The sequence below is a fragment of the Aquarana catesbeiana genome, linkage group LG05 (assembly GCF_042186555.1).
Source record: "Aquarana catesbeiana isolate 2022-GZ linkage group LG05, ASM4218655v1, whole genome shotgun sequence".
In the NCBI taxonomy this organism is placed as follows: Eukaryota; Metazoa; Chordata; class Amphibia; order Anura; family Ranidae; genus Aquarana; species Aquarana catesbeiana.
In genome coordinates this window covers 40,364,876-40,385,104 of record NC_133328.1, presented here as the reverse complement: position 1 = coordinate 40,385,104, position 20,229 = coordinate 40,364,876, and the positions used below count along the sequence as shown (strand labels likewise).

The following is a 20,229-nucleotide window of genomic DNA, read 5'->3' as shown; positions in this document are numbered from 1 at the left end:
AAAAATCGCTGCGCAAATACTGTGTGAAAAAAAAAAATGAAACACCCACCATTTTAATCTGTAGGGCATTTGCTTTAAAAAAATATATAATGTTTGGGGGTTCAAAGTAATTTTCTTGCAAAAAAAAAAAAACTTTTTCATGTAAAAAATAAGTGTCAGAAAGGGCTTTGTCTTCAAGTGGTTAGAAGAGTGGGTGATGTGTGACATAAGCTTCTAAATGTTGTGCATAAAATGCCAGGACAGTTCAAAACCCCCCCAAATGACCCCATTTTGGAAAGTAGACACCCCAAGCTATTTGCTGAGAGGCATGTCGAGTCCATGGAATATTTTATATTGCGACACAAGTTGCGGGAAAGAGACAAATTTTTTTTTTTTTTTTTTTTTTTTGCACAAAGTTGTCACTAAATGATATATTGCTCAAACATGCCATGGGCATATGTGAAATTACACCCCAAAATACATTCTGCTGCTTCTCCTGAGTACGGGGATACCACATGTGTGAGACTTTTTGGGAGCCTAGCCGCGTACGGGACCCCGAAAACCAAGCACCGCCTTCAGGCTTTCTAAGGGGCGTGAATTTTTGATTTCACTCTTCACTGCCTATCACAGTTTCGGAGGCCATGGAATGCCCAGGTGGCACAAAACCCCCCCAAATGACCCCATTTTGGAAAGTAGACACCCCAAGCTATTTGCTGAGAGGTATAGTGAGTATTTTGCAGACCTCACTTTTTGTCACAAAGTTTTGAAATTTGAAAAAAGAAAAAAAAAAAAAGTTTTTTCTTGTCTTTCTTCATTTTCAAAAACAAATGAGAGCTGCAAAATACTCACCATGCCTCTCAGCAAATAGCTTGGGGTGTCTACTTTCCAAAATGGGGTCATTTGGGGGGGGTTTGTGCCACCTGGGCATTCCATGGCCTCCGAAACGGTGTTAGGCAGTGAAGAGTAAAATCAAAAATTCACGCCCTTAAAAACGCTGAAGGCGGTGATTGGTTTTCGGGGCCCCGTACGCGGCTAGGCTCCCAAAAAGTCCCACACATGTGGTATCCCCATACTCAGGAGAAGCAGCTAAATGTATTTTGGGGTGCAATTCCACATAGGCCCATGGCCTGTGTGAGCAATATATCATTTAGTGACAACTTTGTGCAAAAAAAAAAAAAAAAAAAAAAAAAGTGTCACTTTCCCGCAACTTGTGTCAAAATATAAAATATTCCATGGACTCAATATGCCTCTCAGCAAATAGCTTGGGGTGTCTACTTTCCAAAATGGGGTCATTTGGGGGGGGGTTGTGCCACCTGGGCATTCCATGGCCTCCGAAACTGTGATAGGCAGTGAAGAGTGAAATCAAAAAGTTACACCCTTAGAAATCCTGAAGGCGGTGATTGGTTTTCGGGGTCCCATACGCGGCTAGGCTCCCAAAAAGTCCCACACATGTGGTATCCCCGTACTCAGGAGAAGTAGCTGAATATATTTTGGGGTGCAATTCCACATAGACCCATGGCCTGTGTGAGCAATATATCATTTAGTGACAACTTTTTGTAAATATTTTTTTTTTTTTTTTTTTTTGTCATTATTCAATCACTTGGGACAAAAAAAATAAATATTCAATGGGTTCAACATGCCTATCAGCAATTTCCTTGGGGTGTCTACTTTCCAAAATGGGGTCATTTGGGGGGGTTTTGTACTGCCCTGCCATTTTAGCACCTCAAGAAATGACATAGGCAGTCATAAACTAAAAGCTGTGTAAATTCCAGAAAATGTACCCTAGTTTGTAGACGCTATAACTTTTGCGCAAACCAATAAATATACGCTTATTGACATTTTTTTTACCAAAGACATGTGGCCGAATACATTTTGGCCTAAATGTATGACTAAAATTGAGTTTATTGGATTTTTTTTATAACAAAAAGTAGAAAATATCATTTTTTTTCAAAATTTTCGGTCTTTTTCCGTTTATAGCGCAAAAAATAAAAACTGCAGAAGTGATCAAATACCATCAAAAGAAAGCTCTATTTGTGGGAAGAAAAGGACGCAAATTTCGTTTGGGTACAGCATTGCATAACCGCGCAATTAGCAGTTAAAGCGACGCAGTGCCAAATTGGAAAAAGACCTCTGGTCCTTAGGCAGCATAATGGTCCGGGGCTCAAGTGGTTAAAGTGGAGTTTCAGCCAGAGTGGAGTGAGTGGTGTCACATTTGGCACCTTTCCGGGGGGGGGGAGAAGATACCTGTCTAATCCAGGTATTTGTTCCCACATCCGGCAAAAGAGCGCTGCAGAATCCACAGCAAACTACGCCATGTCCGCCCCCCTGTCTTCTGGGAGACACACAGGTCCGAGAAGACAGCAGGGACCATTCAGAACGTGCAGCGCGTCTCGCGCATGCTCAGTAGGAAACAGGCTGTGAAGCCGCACGGCTTCACTTCCTGATTCCCTTACTGAAGGTGCCAGCGCCTGAGCTGAGGGACGGGTCGGCTTCGGGTATCGCGGGCGCCCTGGACAGGTAAGTGTCCTTATTTTAAAAGTCAGCAGCTGCAGAATTTGTAGCTGCTGACTTTTAAAATAGTTTTTTTTTTGTTTGTTTTGCAGGCGGAACTCCGCTTTAACTTTATACTGACATCCGCAGCGGTTCGCAGAGTGTGTGAACCCAGCCTAAAACGGGGTGTAAAGCAGCTATACGGCCCCGCATACAAAAGGTCCTAAGGCTACATGCACACAAACAGATACAGACATAAGACCATACAGTATAAGTCACTTCTATATTTACAGCACACAGGAACCTAAGCTACGGCGCGTTTCTGTCCACAGAACTGTACTAGAAAATACGCAGTGTGCCTGTAATCCTATGCAAACGCCAGTGTTCCCGATTACAGGTGCATGGACAGATTTTTCTTGATGCACATGCATTCACAATCACCGACATCTCCACAAGATTACAGGAGCAATAAATATTTTGCTGTAGTTACATGGAAAGAAAACCGCCACAGCTGGGGCTCCCAGGCGCTGTAAATGATAAAGGATTTATACTGCACACTTATACCCCTCCCCCCCCATTCATTTGTATGGAGCCTTAGAGAAAATCAAGTGTAAAGCAGGAAGTCTTTAGTCCTAATTTACAAAGCAAACACACAATGAAGAATGACAGTCACCTAGCTGATAATAAAGATCCTTATCCTTGTGTTAAAGCTTTAGGAATGGATCTGCATGTCTCCAGGAGAAGGTCACAAACACAAGCTAGAGACATGCTGCACCTACCATGTACACAGAGCCATCTATTCCCTGCCTCCCCTCCTCCACTGCTCATGTGCACAGAACTTCCTGCTTCATATCACAACCCTCCTTATTGGCTGCACACACAGCCGCCCTGGTTGGCTCTTAGTTAGTTGCTCTCGCTTTCCCATGGCTGGGAAGTGTGTAGCTGCCCATGATGGGGCCTGTAGTTCTACAGAAGCCTGAGTTAGAGTAGGATTGCCACATCATCCCTTTAATCCAGGACACACATTAATTACACAGGTTCTGTGGCTGATTAAGGTGGTAAATAAACACACTTGGTTCCTTATCTGCATTAAATCAGCCTCAGAACCTGTGTAATTAATATGTCCTGGATTAACCACTTAAGGACCGAGCCTCTTTTTGAGATTTGTTGTTTCCAAGTTGAAAACAGTTTTTTTTGCTAGAAAATTACTTAGAACCTCCAAACTTCATACATTTTTTTTCCTCTACCACCCTAGAGAATAAAATGGCGGTCGTTGCAATACTTTCTGTCACACCGTATTTGCGCAGCGGTCTTACAAGCGCACTTTTTTTGGAAAAAATACACTTTTTTAAATTAAAAATTAAGACAACAGTAAAGTTAGGCCAATTTTTTTTATATTGTGAAAGATAACGTTACGCCAAGTCAATTGATACTTAACGTGTCACGCTTCAAAATTGTGCCCGCTCGTGGAATGGCAACAAACTTTTACACTTAAAAATCTCCATAGGCGACGTTTAAAAAGTTCTACAGGTTGCATGTTTTGAATTACAGAGGAGGTCTAGGGCTAGAATTATTGCTCTCGCTCTACCGATCGTGGCGATACCTCACATGTGTGGTTTGAACACAGTTTTCATATGCGGGCGCTACTCACATATGCGTTCGCTTCTGCACGCGAGGTCGGCGGGACGGGGTTCGTTTAAAACTTTTTTTTTTCTTATTTATTATACCTTTTATTTTTTTATTTTTACACTGTTCTTTAAAAAAAAAAAAAAATGTGTCACTTTTATTCCTATTGCAAGGAATGTAAACATTTCTTGTACTAGAAAAAAAGCATGACAGGACCTCTTAAATATGAGATCTGGGGTCAAAACGACCTCAGATCTCAAATTTACACTAAAATGCAATAAAAATAATAATAATTAAAAATAAAAAACGGCCCTTTAAGAGCTATGGGTGGAAGTGACGTTTTGACGTCGCTTCCGCCCTGCAATGTTATGGAGACAGGTGGGGTGGGGGTCTCCATACCCAGCAAGGGGAAACATCCGATCGCCACTGCCGACGGATCCGGTAAGTGGCAGAGGGCACCGGAGTGCAGCGGTTGGGGAAGCCCTCTCCCGCCGCCGATAAAAGTGATCTCTCTGCGAATCCACTGCAGAGACCACTCTTATCGGAAAGCGGACCGCCGGCCAAAGAAGAGGCTAGCTGCTGCCATAACAACAATATTCCTCTTCAAAGTTAGGACGTATATTGGCGTTCGGCGGTCCGTAAGTGGTTAAAGGGATGATGTGGCAACTCTAGTGGCATGAGTGGCATGATGAAGAGCATACAGAAGCCCCAGCCCTAGTGTAATGTTTGTATAGCCCCGTTCAAACAGGGTGCACTAAAGCACATAGCTCCCAACTGTCCTTGATTTGGAACAAAGTCCCTCTTTCCTCCTCATTTGTCCCTCATTTTGGTCTGATCTATATAGTATATAAAATGCACTTTTTATCTTTCAAAAAATGTTTCCCAGTGCTAAACCTTTCATCCAATTTCTAAATTGCCGCATTTGTAAATTTCAAAAGCCAATATAAAGGAATAGTAGTGGAAAAAAAAAATGCACTTGTGGGTTTAACCGCTTCACAACCGTACATTTACTGCAGCAGGGCGGGTGCTCTGCGCCAGATCACATGATCTGACACCTCCGTGTCTCTGGGGCGCGCCCTCCCACTGTGATCACATACAGCGGGAGACCAGCGACAGTTAACGCAAATTCGATGTCTGGCAGCCACCCGCCGATTATTTAGTACACAGGCAGAACAGCAATCTGTCAGTAGAGAAGACATTGATCCTGTGTTCCTGCTAGGCTCAGGCGTGTTCACAACCCCACGTGCCCAATCCCGCCAGGAAGCCGACACGGCACAGTGCTAATCACAGGCAGTGAGACGCTTCCCGATCTGTGCAGCTGCGGACCGGGAAATGTCTCACTGCCTGTAAATAGTGCTGTGCAGTGTCGGCTTCCTGGTGGGATTGGGCACGTGGAGTTGCGAACACTTCATGAATCCATGCTGATTACTGCTAATGATACCGTTCTCATTACTAAAATCTTGTATATAGTCCCTTATCATCCTCTCCAAGAGCTTGCATACTCTTGATGTTAGGCTAACTGGTCTGTAATTCCCAGGGATGTATTTTGGGCCCTTTTTAAATATTGGTGCTCCATTGGCTTTTCTCCAATCAGCTGGTACGATTCCAGTGAGTAGACTGTCAGTAAAAATTAGGAACAATGGTCTGGCAATTACTTGACTGAGTTCCCTAAGTACCCTCGGATGCAAGCCATCTGGTCCCGGTGATTTATTAATGTTAAGTTTCCCAAGTCTAATTTTAATTCTGTCCTCTGTTAACCACGGAGGTGCTTCCTCTGATGTGTCATAAGGATAAACACTGCAGTTTTGGTTACTGAAGCCCCCCGATTCCCTTGTGAAGACTGAGGAGAAGAATAAATTCAATACCTTCCCCATCTCCCCATCCTTCCTCTCCTTCCTCATTCTTTATGGGGCCAATATGGTCTGTCCTCCCTTTTTTACTGTTTACATACTTAAAGAATTTCTTTTGATTTTTTTTGCTCTCCTCCGCTATATGTCTTTCGTGTTCTATCTTAGCCGCCCTAATTGCACCCTTACATTTCTTGTTGCATTCTTTATAACGTCTGAATGTTGATAATGATCCCTCAACCTTATATTTTTGGAAGGCCTTCTCCTTTGCTGTTTTATGCATTTTTACATTGGAGTTAAGCCATCCAGGACTTGTTCGTTCTTTTAAATTTATTACCCAATGGGATGCATTGGCTAATGCCCTTATTTAATATGCTCTTAAAGCAAACCCATCTCTCCTCCGTGTTCTTTGTTCCTAAGATTTTATCCCAATTCATGCCTTCTAACAAGTCGTAGTTTAGGGAAGTTGGCTCTTTTGAAATTTGTCTTTGTATTCCCCTTATGTTTCCTATTTGTGTGATTTATACTGAAGCCAATTGACCTGTGATCGCAGTTTCCTGAATTGCCCCATATTTCCACATCTGTGATCAGGTCTGTATTGTTGGTAATCAGTAGATCCAGTAATGCTTTATTTCTGGCTGGTGCGTCTACCATTTGAACCATTAAATTGTCCTGCAAGACATTTAGAAACTGGCGAGCCTTCGATGAATGCATGGTTCCCTCTGCCCAGTCTATGTCTGGATAATTAAAATCCCCCATTACGATAACACTACCCATCCTTGTTGCTAATCCAACTTGTGATAGGAGATCCGTCTCCCCCTCCTCATTCAGATTAGGGGGCCTATAGCATACTCCCAGTAATATTTTCCCCTTAGCTTCATCCCTTTGGAGCTCTACCCATAAGGATTCCACCTCCTCCCTAGCCCCCTTAATGATGTAATCTCTCACATTCACTCTTGATATATAGGCATACCCCTCCCCCTTTTTTACCCTCTCTATCCCTGCGATAAAGGGTATACCCTTGAATGGTTGCCAGCCAATCATGAGAGCTGTTGAACCAGGTTTCTGAAATTCCCACAAAATCCAAAACCTCCTCGTACAACAGTATCTCTAGTTCACTCATCTTGTCCACCAGGCTTCTGACATTGGTGAACATACCAAGTAGTTTAGACTGGTCGCATACTATCTTCTTATTGGGTGTTCTGAGATTGCAACTAGGACTTGTTACTCTACTTAACTTGGGTTTATGTGCTTTAGTCAACCTACCACTAATGCCCCCAATACTACCCTCTGGAATATATTCCACGCTGAATATCTCTACCTCTGGGCCCCCCCCCCCTGTCGCCTAGTTTAAAAACCCCTCTAACTTTTTGTCCATCTTTACTGCCAGCTGATCTGCACCCTCCTCATTTAGGTGCAGTCTGTCCCTTCTACAGTACTGGTGATCGACTGAGAAGTCAGCCCAGTCCTCCAGGAACCCAAATCCCTCCTTACTACACCAGCTCTTCAGCCACTTGTTTACTTCCCTAATCTTCCTCTGCCTTTCTTGTGTGGCTCGATGTACCAGTAGTATTCCTGAGAATACTACCTTGGAGGTCCTTTTCCTCAATTTAGCTCCCAAGTCCCTAAAATCGTTCTTTAGGACACTCCATCTGCCTCTGACTTTGTCATTGGTGCCAACGTGCACCATGACAGCCGGGTCTTGCCCAGCCCCTCCCAGTCATCTGTCCACCAGATTTGTGATGTGCCGAACCTGAGCGCCCAGTAGACAATATACAGTTCGGCACTTCAGGTCTTTGTTACAGATTGCCCTCTCTGTCCTTCTAAGAATTGAGTCTCCTACCACCAGAATCTGTCTTTCCTTTCCCTTCGCTTCCCCCCACTCTCACTGGAGGAGTTCTTCCCCCGGCAGCTAGGAGAGTCCCTCAGCTCCAGCAGTGCTGGTCCCTGACTGGTTTCACCAATGTCACTCAACGGAGCGTACTTATTGGGATACTCCAGCCCTGGATCAGCCTCCCTGGCACTTCTCCCTCTACCCTGACTGTCACCCATCTATTTTTTCCTAGTCCCTGCACCTCTTTGTCTCCACCTGCCTCTGTGCTGGCCCCTGCCGACACCTGCCGTGTATGCTCCCATTGCATCTGTTACATTGGTGGGCAGTATAAATGCTTCAATTTAATGGGATTTTATGCCAAAAGCCAGTGGTGGGGGGGGGATAAATTTGCAGGTTGCATTTAACAGGAGTTTCACATACAGAGGTTGATGGTGGCTGGAAATGAGGAGCCTTATATTAAAAGGGATTGTGGTGGCTGAATATGAAAGGCCTCATATTAGAGGGAGCAGTGGTGGTTGAAGGGCCTCATATTAGAGGGGTCAGTGGCAGCTAAACATGAGGGACCCCACAATAAAAGGGATAGTGATGGGGCCTCCTATTAGAGGGGATGGTGGTGGCTGAACATAAGGGCCTCCCATTAGAAGAGATAGTGATGGCTGAACACGAGGGGGGCTCACATTAGAAGGGATTATGGTAACTAAACTCGAGGGGGGCTCACATTAGAGAGGATGGTGGTGGCAGACCATAAGAGGCCTCACATAAGAAGGGATGGTGGAACATTATTATATATGTGCTCCAACGCAGGAGACTCTCAGAATCATAGAGTTAGGATTGCAGTACACTGGGGTGCCGTGACGTGGCTGCTGCAGATTACGCATGTATTTGCAAATGTGTACAAATGAAACCGCCTGGTTTTAACGTGAACTGTTAGATAAGGTTAATGTGGTTTGTTGCAGGCTGGCTGGTAAATGAACTGGGAATTTTTGTTTTTTGTTTTTTTGACATGGTGGTGGCTGAACATGAGGAGGGCTCACATTAGAGGGGATGGCGGTGGATAAATATGAGGGGGCTCACATTAGAAGGGATGGTGGTGGCTGAACATAGGATGCCGTATGATGGTGGTAGCTGGTAGGGGGAATGGTGGTAGCTAAACATAAGTGGGGCTCACAATATAGGGGATGGCGTAGGATGAACATAAGGTAAGGGCCTCACATTAAAAGGGATAGTGGTGGCTGAAAATGAGGGGTCTCATATTAGAAGGGATGGTGGTGGCTGAACATAGGAGGCCATACATTAGAGGGAATGGTGGTAGCTGAACATATTGGGTCTCACATTAAAAGGGATGGTAATACACTGTCTCACTCTGCTCTGCACATTCTCAGTTGCTCTACATTTTTAGGCACTGACGAGTTTTCTGCTTACAGCCTTAACCAATTAAGGACTGAGCCTCTTTCTGAGATTTGCTGTTTACAAGTTAAAAACAGTTTTTTTTTTTGCTAGAAAATTACTTAGAAACCCCAAACATTATACATTTTTTTCCTAACACCCTAGAGAATAAAATGGCGGTCATTGCAATACTTTCTGTTACACCGTATTTATGCAGCGGTCTTACAATCGCACTTTTTTTGGAAAAAATACACTTTTTTTGAATTAAAAAATGAGACAACAGTAAAGTTAGCCCAATTTTTTTCTATATTGTGAAAGATAATGTTATGCCGAGTAAATTGATACATGTCACACTTCAAAATTGCGCCTGCTCGTGGAATGGCGGCAAACTTTTACCCTTAAAAATCTCCATAGGCGACATTTAAAACATTCTACAGGCTGCATGTTTTAGGTTACAGAGGAGGTCTAGGGATAGAATTATTGCTCTCGCTCTACCGATCGTGGTGATACATCACATGTGTGGTTTGAACATCGTTTTCATATGTGGGCGCTACTCACGTGTGTGTTTGCTTCTGCACGCGAGCTCATCGGGACGGGGCGCATTTAAAAATTAAATTTTTTTTACCTTTTATTTTTTTATTTTTACACTGTTTTTTTTTTTTTTAAATTGTCACTTTTATTCCTATATGTAAACATCCCTTGTAATAGAAAAAAGCATGACAGGACCTCTTAAATATGAGATCTGGGGTCAAAAAGACCTCAGATCTCATATTTAGACTAAAATGCAATACCCAGCTACCGAAAGGACGCGATCGCCTCCGCTGCAGCCGACGGCTCCGGTAAGTGGCAGAGGGCACCAGATTGCGCCGGGAGGGGGTGGCCCTCTCCCGCCACCGATAAAAGTGATCTTGCGGCTAATCCGCTGCAGAGACCACTTTATCTTGTAGCGGACCGCCCGCTGAAGATGGGGATACCGGGGTTATGCCAGCTAGCTGCAGCCATAACAACGATATCCTCCTTCAAACAGCCGCTGTATAACGTCGGCGGACGGTCCGTAAGTGGTTAAAGCAGAAGTAAACCCTCCTATCCTTTACAGCAGGGGGTAGGCAACCTGGGGCCCTCCAGCTGTTGCAGAACTACAAGTCCCATCATGTCCCATCATGCCTCTGGGAGTAATTGCAACAGCCAGCATTGTAAATGCCTCATGGGAAATGTAGTTACACAACAGCTGGAGGTTGCCTACCCTTGCTTACAGCAAAGGAAGCTGTTTCTGCTTTATCTGTAACTGCCATGGGGCTGCACGTGTGGTCAGTTATGACACCAGCCATTTGAAGGCCTGACAGTTTGGTTGAGGACACAAACAAATGTGACAGTTAGCAATCCTGGCATTCCAGGAATGTAACTTTTTTTTTTATAACTATTAAATCAATAAGTTTAGTTCTGCTTTATGATGATTAACTGCTGTTCAGGGGCTTTGGGCTTCAGTAAAATGGCACCTCCGGCATGAAAAAACAGGAGCAATGCTGGAGGCAATTTTCAGCACACACTCATTTTGGTAACCTAATTATTAGACCCCTTTCACACCGAGGGCGTTTTGCAGGCGCAAATATAGGGTTAAAAATAGGGTTAAAAATAGCGCCTGCAATCCGCCCTCAAACAGCTGCTCCATTGTCTCCAGTGTGAAAGACCGAGGGCTTTCACACTGGAGCGGTGCGCTGGCAGGACGTCAGGCAAAGTCCTGCCAGCAGCTTCTTTGGAGCGGTGTGTTTATCGCTCCGCCCCATTGAAATCAATGGGGCAGCGCTGCGATATCGGCGGAAAAATGCAGCTATTGCGCTGCGTTGCGGGTGGTTTTAACCCTTTCTCGGCTGCTAGCTGGGGGTAAAAGCGCCCCGTTAGCTCCCGGAATGCGCCAATGCGCAAATCTGACGGTAAAACGCCGCTAAAAATAGCTGCGTTTTACCGCCGCCGCTATGGGCGGCTCGGTGTGAAAGCCGTGTAAAAGTGGAATGTATGTTCCTTTCTAAAGAACATTATTTTTTAACAAATTGTTATGGGTAAAGTTCTGCTTTAATATAAATTGCTTCTGGAGAATAATGCAGTTTTGCTGGGTGAACAAGTTATATTGTATATGACAGTCCATGTTCTTGCAGGGTGATATAATGTACAGTTGCTGGTTGATGTAATTTGCTATTTACAGTGCAATTTACATAATTTGCTATAATGGCATGATACCGTATGTGCTGCTGTAGTGCAATGTGGTATGGTCACTACCACAATACCAAATACCACAATGTGGTAGGGTCAATTCACTAAGAAGTGACTGACTCCATTTGCTATTTAACATCACGATAATATACCTCAAAATGCTCGATTCACAAAACACAAATTTTATTTTGGGTTGGAATTTTTGCATGAAATTAGTTCTGCCTCAAAGATCATTATTTTATCTCACATTTCGATGAGCTTTGATGCATATGTTACATGCCATTATGATAGTAATAACTGACACTCAAACATTTCTGCATGTAGGCCCCTTAATGAATAGGTCTGTCACCGATCTGTGGCTGGTGATATACGCCATAAGAAAAAACAGTCCCGTTTGTTTTGTTTTTTTTAATTCATGAGTTTTTCGACTTTCAGCTTGAACCTGTTACTGCTCAAAGTCAACACTCCGATTCCAGAAACCTGAAAATCATAGCCATGCTGCATCAGTTCTTTAATCTTACTTTGTATACTCGCAGAGCTCACATCAAGCACCCTTGGCATCTCCAAGATTTGGTCCACCTTAATACCATACTTCATAAGCAGATCAACTTTGGTGTTTAAAGTTACAGGAGACAGGTAAAGTATTCGAGGAAAAGTGAATATAGACTTAGTAATCTCATCTTCTGAACAACCCAGACACTGAAATTTTTTCTGAATATTGTCAAAGTTCTTCTTGATATAGGCGTTCCCCAGATCCAGAATACCAGAGCCATTACCTTGGATCCAATCCAGCATCTCTGCATTTGGTATCTTCAACATGGTTTGGAACATCTCGACATTTACTTTAATCCGTTTGGTACTTCTGGTTAAAAGATACACATTCTTTGATATGATCTTTCTTGCAAACTCCTCAGGATTATCACCTCCCAAGCAAGTGCATACATTTTGTAAAAACTCCACCATGTCACGATTGAGCGCTGCCCGATTTGAGAACGTCCGAGGGGCCCTGGCCATCAACTGAGTTACAATCTTTGAAGAAAGGCCCAGTGAACTGACAAAGGAGACATTGTCCTGCAAATTTTCAAGGTTGCTCGAGCGGAAAAAAGATTCAGGGGAGCGCTCAAGAGTTTGTAGAACCTGAAGGTCTGTCTGCAAGACACTTTTCCAGATTTCCCACCTGGCCTGCACATTTTCTGATGTACGAGTGACCGCTCGGGGGTATCTGGAGATGATACTGTCAATGGTTTTTGTGTTGGCACCTTTTTGCAGAAGAAAATCTCTAAGCCAGTCCTCATGGGTGTCCTTTCTGACGGAGGCTTGGTATTTACTCGCCTTTGATGCGCCCACATTTTCACCTTCTGTTTTTGCTTCGCGGACAGGGGTCAGTTGTGTAAGGAGGGGTCGCCATAATATATTCCTGAGTTCAAATGTGGGAATTTGTAACTTTCTGTAACCTCTAAGGTGGCTCACACAGTTGCTGCTTGTGCTAATTAGCATTTTCAGAGCCATAATTCAGGATACACCTGGACCTGCAGATAAAAATAATAATACAGAAGTGACTTACAGCATGTAAACCGCTGTGTAAATTGATGGTGCTATTTAAATGCTTGTAATTAGGCTCCTTTCACACTAGTGGTTTGATCGGGTCCGCCTGTCAGTTTTTCAGGTGGTCCCGATTGTACTCTCCTTTCTCCTCTATGGAGCTGCGAGTGCAAACGGACATTTGTTTGTTTATACCTGCCTACATCCAATCCGATCTGCTAAAAACAGATGGATGGGGATCCGTACCTCTCCTGTCTAGCGAATCGGATAGCAGCAGTGTTAATTTTGGCAGAAAATATCGATTTAGTTTTAGTCTTATTCCCCGTCCACACGGTCGGATTTTCCGATGGAAAATGTGTGATAGGACCTTGTTGTTGGAAATTCTGACCGTGTGTAGGCTCCATCACACATTTTCCATCGGATTTTCCGACACACAAAATTTGAGAGCAGGCTATAAAATTTTCCGACAACAAAATCCGTTGTCGGAAATTCCGATAGTGTGTACACAGATCCGACGGACAAAGTGCCACGCATGCTCAGAATAAATAAAGAGATGAAAGCTATTGGCCACTGCCCCGTTTATAGTCCCGACGTACATGTTTTACGTCACCGCGTTCAGAATGATCGGATTTTCTGACAACTTTGTGTGACCGTGTGTATGCAAGACAAGTTTGAGCCAACATCCGTCGGAAAAAATCCTAGGAATTTGTTGTCGTAATGTCCGAATAAAGTCCGACCGTGTGTACGGGGCATTAGTCTTAGGACTAAAATGGCATTTTAGTTTTAGTCCCATTTTAGTCTTCTGCAGTTGTTTTAGTTTTAGTCGTATTTAGTTGACTAAATCTCCAGTACATTTTAGTCGATTAATATTAGTCATCTAACATTGAATGGGTGTAGTTAAATTGTAATGCATTAGTTAACATTTCTCTACAATTTCCAAACTCATTATATACTGCTGGAGTGAAAAATCTAATATGCTATTATTTATAGTATTGAGGTATGAACATGCACTACAGACCAGTGTTAATTTTGAAGTCAAATTTCAATTTAGTTTTAGTCTTATGCCCCGTACACACGGTCGGATTTTCTGACGGAAAATGTGTGATAGGGCCTTGTCAGAAATTCCGACCGTGTGTAGGCTCCATCACACATTTTCCATCGGAATTTCCGACACACGAAGTTTGAGAGCTTGCTATAAAATTTTCCGACAACAAAATCCGTTGTCGGAAATTCCAATCGTGTGTACACAAATCCGACGCACAAAGTGCCACGCATGCTCAGAATAAATTTAGAGACGAAAGCTATTGGCTACTGCCCCGTTTATAGTCCCGACGTACGTGTTTTACGTCACTGCGTTCAGAACAATCGGATTTTCCGACAACTTTGTGTGACCGTGTGTATGCAAGACAAGTTTGAGCCAACATCCGTCGGAAAAAATCCATGGATTTTGTTGTCGGAATGTCCGATCAATGTCCGATCGTGTGTACAGGGCATTAGTCTTTAGTAGTATTTTAGTCATCTCAATTGTTTTAGTTTTAGTCGTATTTTAGTCGACTAAAATGTTCATTTAGTCGACTAAAACGTTTTAGTCGACGAAATTAACACTGGATAGCAGTCAGTTGTAAAAGAACAGGCTGTCCTTTTACATCCAACCGTCCATGGAGGAGAGCAGGCTGTGCATAAGCGGAGCGGACACAGACCAGCCACCCGCCTACTCAGTGGGGATCAGCAGACAGATCCCCCGCTAAGCAATCACATTCCTGGTGCCCGATGAGAAAGGGGCCTTAATTATATTATTATTATTATTATTATCCCCTTCCCGACGAGCATACGCAGATGTGCGTACCCGGCTTTCGGGGGTTATACCGGGATGATGCCCACAGCTGCAGGCATCATCCCGGTACTGTTTTTTAGAGCCGGCGATCGGCTTTCCTGATATAACAACCGATGTGGCTAAAAGCTGCTCGGCTGTTAAACCGGAGGAGCGGGAGGGGACGCCCCCCCTCCCGCCGCTCTTACCGGGCCTCCCGTTCCATCGGGAGGCCCGATGACCAATCCGCCGCCTCCGGCAGCTAGTGACAGTCTGGAACGAAGCCGTGCGCGGCTTCGTTCCAGCCTCCTAATAGTAAACACGGAAGTGACGTCATGACGTCACTTTCCGTTTACTCGGCTGCCAATGGCGCCAGTTTTAAAAAAATATACAGTATTCAGAATCACTGAAAATGGCGATCTGAATACTTTGAAGTGCAAAGGAGCGATCGGGTACCTGTGCCTACAAACTGAAACTCTTAAGGTTTGATCTCATATTATATGGTTTTGGCAAATCTGAAGACAAAGATCTGTGGAAAATGTTATAGTGTGTATGGGGTCTTAGAAGACTTGTGTACAGGTATCACAGGACATGTAGTCCGGGTGTTCCATACATCTGGGGGGAATTGTGTGCAGATCCTAACCAAAAAGTGGGTAATGCAGAGCTCCACCTAGAAAGAGCGTGGGACTTTTTTAACCACTTCCGGACCGCCGATATACGTCCTAACTTTAAAGAGGAATACCGTTGTTATGGCTAGCTGCGATAACCCCAGTATCCTCTTGTTCGGCCGGCGGTCCGGTTTCCGGTAATAGTGGTCTAAATGTATATTATTGAAGTGATCACTTTTATCGGCTCCGGGGCCCTCCGTCACTTACCGAAGCCGCCGGCAGTGGCGGAGGCAATCGGGTCTTTTCTCCTCTGTGGTATGGAGACAAGTGAGGGGAAGATGGCCCTCACCCGTCTCCATACATTTGCGGAAGCGACGTCAAAACGTCACTTCCGCCCATAGCTCTTAAAGGGGCTTTTTTTTTTTTTTTTTTTTTAGATTACAATTTTTTTTTTATTGCATTTTAGTGTAAATATGAGATCTGAGGTCTTTTTGACCCCCAGATCTCATATTTAAGAGGTCCTGTCATGCTTTTTTCTGTTACAAGGGATGTTTACATTCCTTGTATTAGGAATAAAAGTGACACAATTTTTTTTTTTTTTAAAAAGAACAGTGTAAAAATAAAAAAATAGAAGTTAAAATAAATAAGAAAAAAAAAAAAAAAACATTTTTTTTTTTAAAAGCTCCCCATCCCGCCGAGCTCGCGTGCAGAGCAGACGCAAACGTGAGTAGCGCCCGCATATGAAAACGGTGTTCAAACCACACATGTGAGGTATCGCCGCAATCGGCAGAGCGAGAGCAATACTTCTAGCCCTAGACCTCCTTTGTAACTCAAAACATGCAACCTGTAGGATTTGTTAAACATGGAGATTTTTAAGGGTAAAAGTTTGTCGCCATTCCACAAGCGGGCGCAATTTTGAAGCGTGACATGTTATTATTATTATTAAACAAGATTTATATAGCGCCAACAGTTTACGCATCGCTTTACAACATGGGGACAGACAGTACACTTACAATACAAATCAATACAGGAGGAATCAGAGGGCCCTGCTCGTTAGAGCTTACAATCTAGAAGGGAGGGTCAATGTTGGGTATCAATTTACTCGGCATAACATTATCTTTCACAATATAAAAAAAAATTGGGCTAACTTTACTGTTGTCTTATTTTTTTTATTAAAAAATGTGTATTTTTTCCAAAAAAAGTGCGCTTGTAAGACCGCTGTGCAAATACAGTGTGAGAGAAAGTATTGCAACGACCGCCATTTTATTCTCTAGGGTGTTAGAAAAAAAAAAAAGTACAATGTTTGGGGGTTCTAAGTAATTTTCTAGCAAAAAAAAACAAAACTGTTTTTAAACAACAAATCTCAAAAAGAGGCTCGGCCCTTAAGTGGTTAACCGCTTGCCAACCATCCGCCGCAGTTGTACTGCAGCAGAATGGCATGGCTGGGTCAAACAACGTTATGCAACGTCGCTTCGCCCTGTGGCCACTAGGGGGCGCGCGCCCCCTGGTCGCCCACGGAGCCGATGCGAGTCCCGCGATCGCTCGGGGCACACGGAGAGCCGGGATCTGTGTGTGTAAACACAGTTTCCGGTTCTCTGAGGGGAGAAGCGACAGATCGTCTGTTCATACAGAGTATGAACAGCGATCTCTCTCTTTCCCTACACAGTCCCCTCCCCCCTTCAGTTAGAACACATTAACCCCTTGATTGCCCCCTAGTGGTTAACCCCTTCACTGTCAGTGACATTTTTACAGTAATCAATGCCTTTTTATAGCACTGATCGCTGTAAAAATGCTAATGGTCCCAAAAAATGTGTCAAAATTGTCTGCCGTGTCCGCCATAATGTTGCAGTCCCGATAAAAATCGCAGATCGCTGCCATTACTAATAAAAAAAAAAAAAATGCCATAAAACTATGCCTTATTTTATAGACGCTATAACTTTTGCGCAAACCAATCAATATACATTTATTGCGATTTTTTTTTTACCAAAAATATGTAGAAGAATACATATCGGCCTAAACTGAGGAAAAAAAAAATTTTTATATATATTTTTGGGGGATATTTATTATAGCAAACAGTAAAAAAAAAATGCGTTTTTTTCAAAATTGTCAATTTTTTTTTTTGTTTATAGCGCAAAAAATAAAAACCGCAGAGGTGATCAAATACCACCAAAAGAAAGCTCTATTTGTGGGGGAAAAAAAGGACGTCAATTTTGTTTGGGTGCAAGGTCACACGACCGCGCAATTGTGAGTTAAAGCGGCGCAGTGCCGAATCGCAAAAAGTGCTCTGGTCTTGAAGGGGCTCAAAATTGATATATTGATTATAGGAGAAGCTTGGTGGTCCGAGTCAGCCCCCCCCCTCCGCTGCGGCGGGTCTCCACCTCATACCTTTAAACTCAAACACATATGAATTACAGGTTCCGGGGCTAATTTAATGCAGATAAGGCACCAAGTGAGTTTAATTACCACCTTAATCAGCCACAGAACCTGTGTAATTAATATGGATAACGTGAGATTACCATAATAATCCCCAAGTGGTAGAAGTCACTGCCAGGCGGTTTACCTCTCCAGCATCCACCAATCACTGAGCTCTCACCCTGATCATCGCTCTCCTGCGTCTCTCCCATGTGCTCAGCTCTTCCTGGTTACATTGTAACAAGGCTAACACGATTGGCTGCTAAGATGTGCATTGTGATTGGCTACTAAACCTTACCATGTCAATGACCACGCTGCCTGCCTAGAATGAACAGAGCATGTGCGGCATGTTAATGGCTCACACACAAAGCAAGCTTCGTATATTGTAAGCTCCCAATCATATCATTAGAACTGCCATATCATTTGTGGTTATGCTGCTCAGCAGTCACAATGGAGATTCGGGTTGCAAGTGCTTTTCCTGGATGAAGACATCAAAGACATAAAAAATAAAAATATATAAAAGTCGCAGTATTTGATTGTTTTATTACATCGTCCTAGTCACGATCTCTGTTAGCCGTTCTTTATGTTGGAGATTCTTTTGATGATGTACTCAGATGTATCTCGCTAATGTCTGTATTATCCATGAATCTTTATACAAATAAAGGAATTACAAAAAAATAAATAAATAAACTAATAAAAAAAATAATAATAGTAAAAAAATAAAAATAGTTGCTTATCAATTAAAAGCAAGATTTTAGCGCAGTTCATTGCAGATTCTTATGCTGGCCATACACTATACGAAAAATCGTCCAAAAATTCGGTCATTTAGACAGTTTGTTCGTTTTTTTGGCCAGTTAACCACTTCAGCCCCAGACCATTTCGCTGGCCAAAGGCCAGAGCACTCTTTACGATTCGGCACTGCATCGTTTTAACTGACAATTGCGCGGTCACACGACATGGCTCCCAAACAAAATTGACGTCCTTTTTTCCCCACAATTAGAGCTTTCTTTTGGTGGTATTTGATCACCTCTGCGGTTTTTATGTTTTGCGCTATAAACAAAAAATTGTGAAGAAACGCATTCTTTTTTACTTTTTTTGCTATAATTGTGAAGAAAACGCATTCTTTTTTACTTTTTTTGCTATAATAAATATCCCCAAAAATATATAAAAAAACATATTTTTTTTCCTCAGTTTAGGCCGATACGTATTCTTCTACATATTTTTGGTAAAAAAAAAAAACGCAATAAGCGTTTATTGATTGGTTTGCGCAAAAGTTATAGCGTCTACAAAATAGGGGATAGTTTTTTGCTGTTTTATTAATACATTTTTTTTTTTACTAGTAATGGCGGCCATCTGTGATTTTTATCGTGACTGCGATATTATGGCGGACAGATTGGACACTTTTGGCGCTATTTTGGGACCATTCACATTTATACAGCGATCAGTGTGATTAAAAATGCATTGATTACTGTGTAAATGTGACTGGCAGTGAAGGGGTTAACACTAGGGGGCGCTGTAGGGGTTAAGTGTGTCCTAGGGAGTGATTCTAACTGTAGGGGGGAGGGGCTATGTGTGACACGACACTGATCACCGCTCCTGATTACAGGGAGCTTTGATCAGTGACACTGTCACTAGGCAGAATGGGGAAATGCTTGTTTACATCGGCATTTCCTCGTTCTTCCTCTCCGTGAGACGATCGCGGGTATCCCTGCGGACATCGAGTCCGTGGGACCCGCGATCACACTCACGGAGCTCGCGGTGGGCGCGCACGCGATGGCACAGCGGCAAATTTAAAGGGACGTACCTGCCCATTTGCCTGTCCGTGCCATTGTGTCGACGTATATGTACATGCGGCGGTCGGCAAGCGGTTAATGGGCACAAAATCGATAATCGTTAAGACGTTTTTGACCCGAAAGAACGAAGGACAAGTTTGGAAATGTTCTGCCGAACGAACGATAAATTGAAAGGTTATTGTGTTTCCTGTCCGAACTGTCTGCACTAGGTATATGTAAAAAAACAAACAAAAAAACGCATTCATTTATGTTCACTGAACGATTTATCGGTCATTACATGATGGCACTATCGTTTGCGCTCACGGCCGAATGTTCGTTTTTCGAAAATGGGTTCGGCCGATTTTTCGTATAGTGTATGTGCAGCATAACCGGCTTCTTTTCTACCAGTAACAAGATATAACATGAATTACTGAAAACATTTTGAGGATCTGCCTGCTATAATGATATGATGAGCGCCATGCATGTAATATTAGAAATCATGCGCCCCCCCCAATCCCCCCTCGCCCCAACGTCCCGGCAATATTTCCAAGTTCACTGGCAAATATCACGGTGAAAGTCTGCGGACAGGATCGTGCTGGAGAGGCTTCAAATCTGGCCAGTCCTCCTGTATTAGAGCGCCCCCCCCCCTCCACTCTGGATGAAAGAGCACAGGGGGCACAGCAGGCAGCAGCATTGTCAGTCTAGGGGGGGAGGT

At 43.3% G+C, this 20,229-nt stretch overlaps 2 protein-coding genes across 4 annotated transcripts in view; both read right to left on the bottom strand.

Moving 5' to 3' along the window:
- The window catches only part of LOC141144200 (transcription termination factor 1a, mitochondrial-like), a 29,403-nt gene extending 11,405 nt beyond the window's left edge, over positions 1-17,998 (bottom strand). Inside the window, exon 1 of one of the 2 annotated variants that reach the window (XM_073629645.1) lies at positions 17,924-17,998. The gene's annotated coding sequence lies outside the window, so the exon portion shown is untranslated. Of the gene's footprint in view, positions 1-3,248; positions 3,324-17,923 lie in introns of those variants that run through there. The other variant, XM_073629646.1, reaches the window with a different exon arrangement.
- MTERF1 (mitochondrial transcription termination factor 1) lies at positions 9,778-18,004 on the bottom strand. Of its 2 annotated transcripts, none has more exons than XM_073629648.1 (2): positions 17,891-18,004; positions 9,778-12,899 (listed from the first exon to the last, which is right to left on the bottom strand). In XM_073629648.1, exon 2 carries the CDS (start codon positions 12,877-12,879, stop codon positions 11,779-11,781), a length of 1,101 nt encoding a protein of 366 aa, XP_073485749.1. In that variant the 5' UTR covers positions 12,880-12,899; positions 17,891-18,004; the 3' UTR covers positions 9,778-11,778. The 2 variants fall into 2 exon arrangements, with proteins under 2 accessions (XP_073485749.1, XP_073485750.1); XM_073629649.1 differs by having other exon boundaries at positions 17,847-17,976.
- Positions 18,005-20,229: the final 2,225 nt, after the last annotated feature.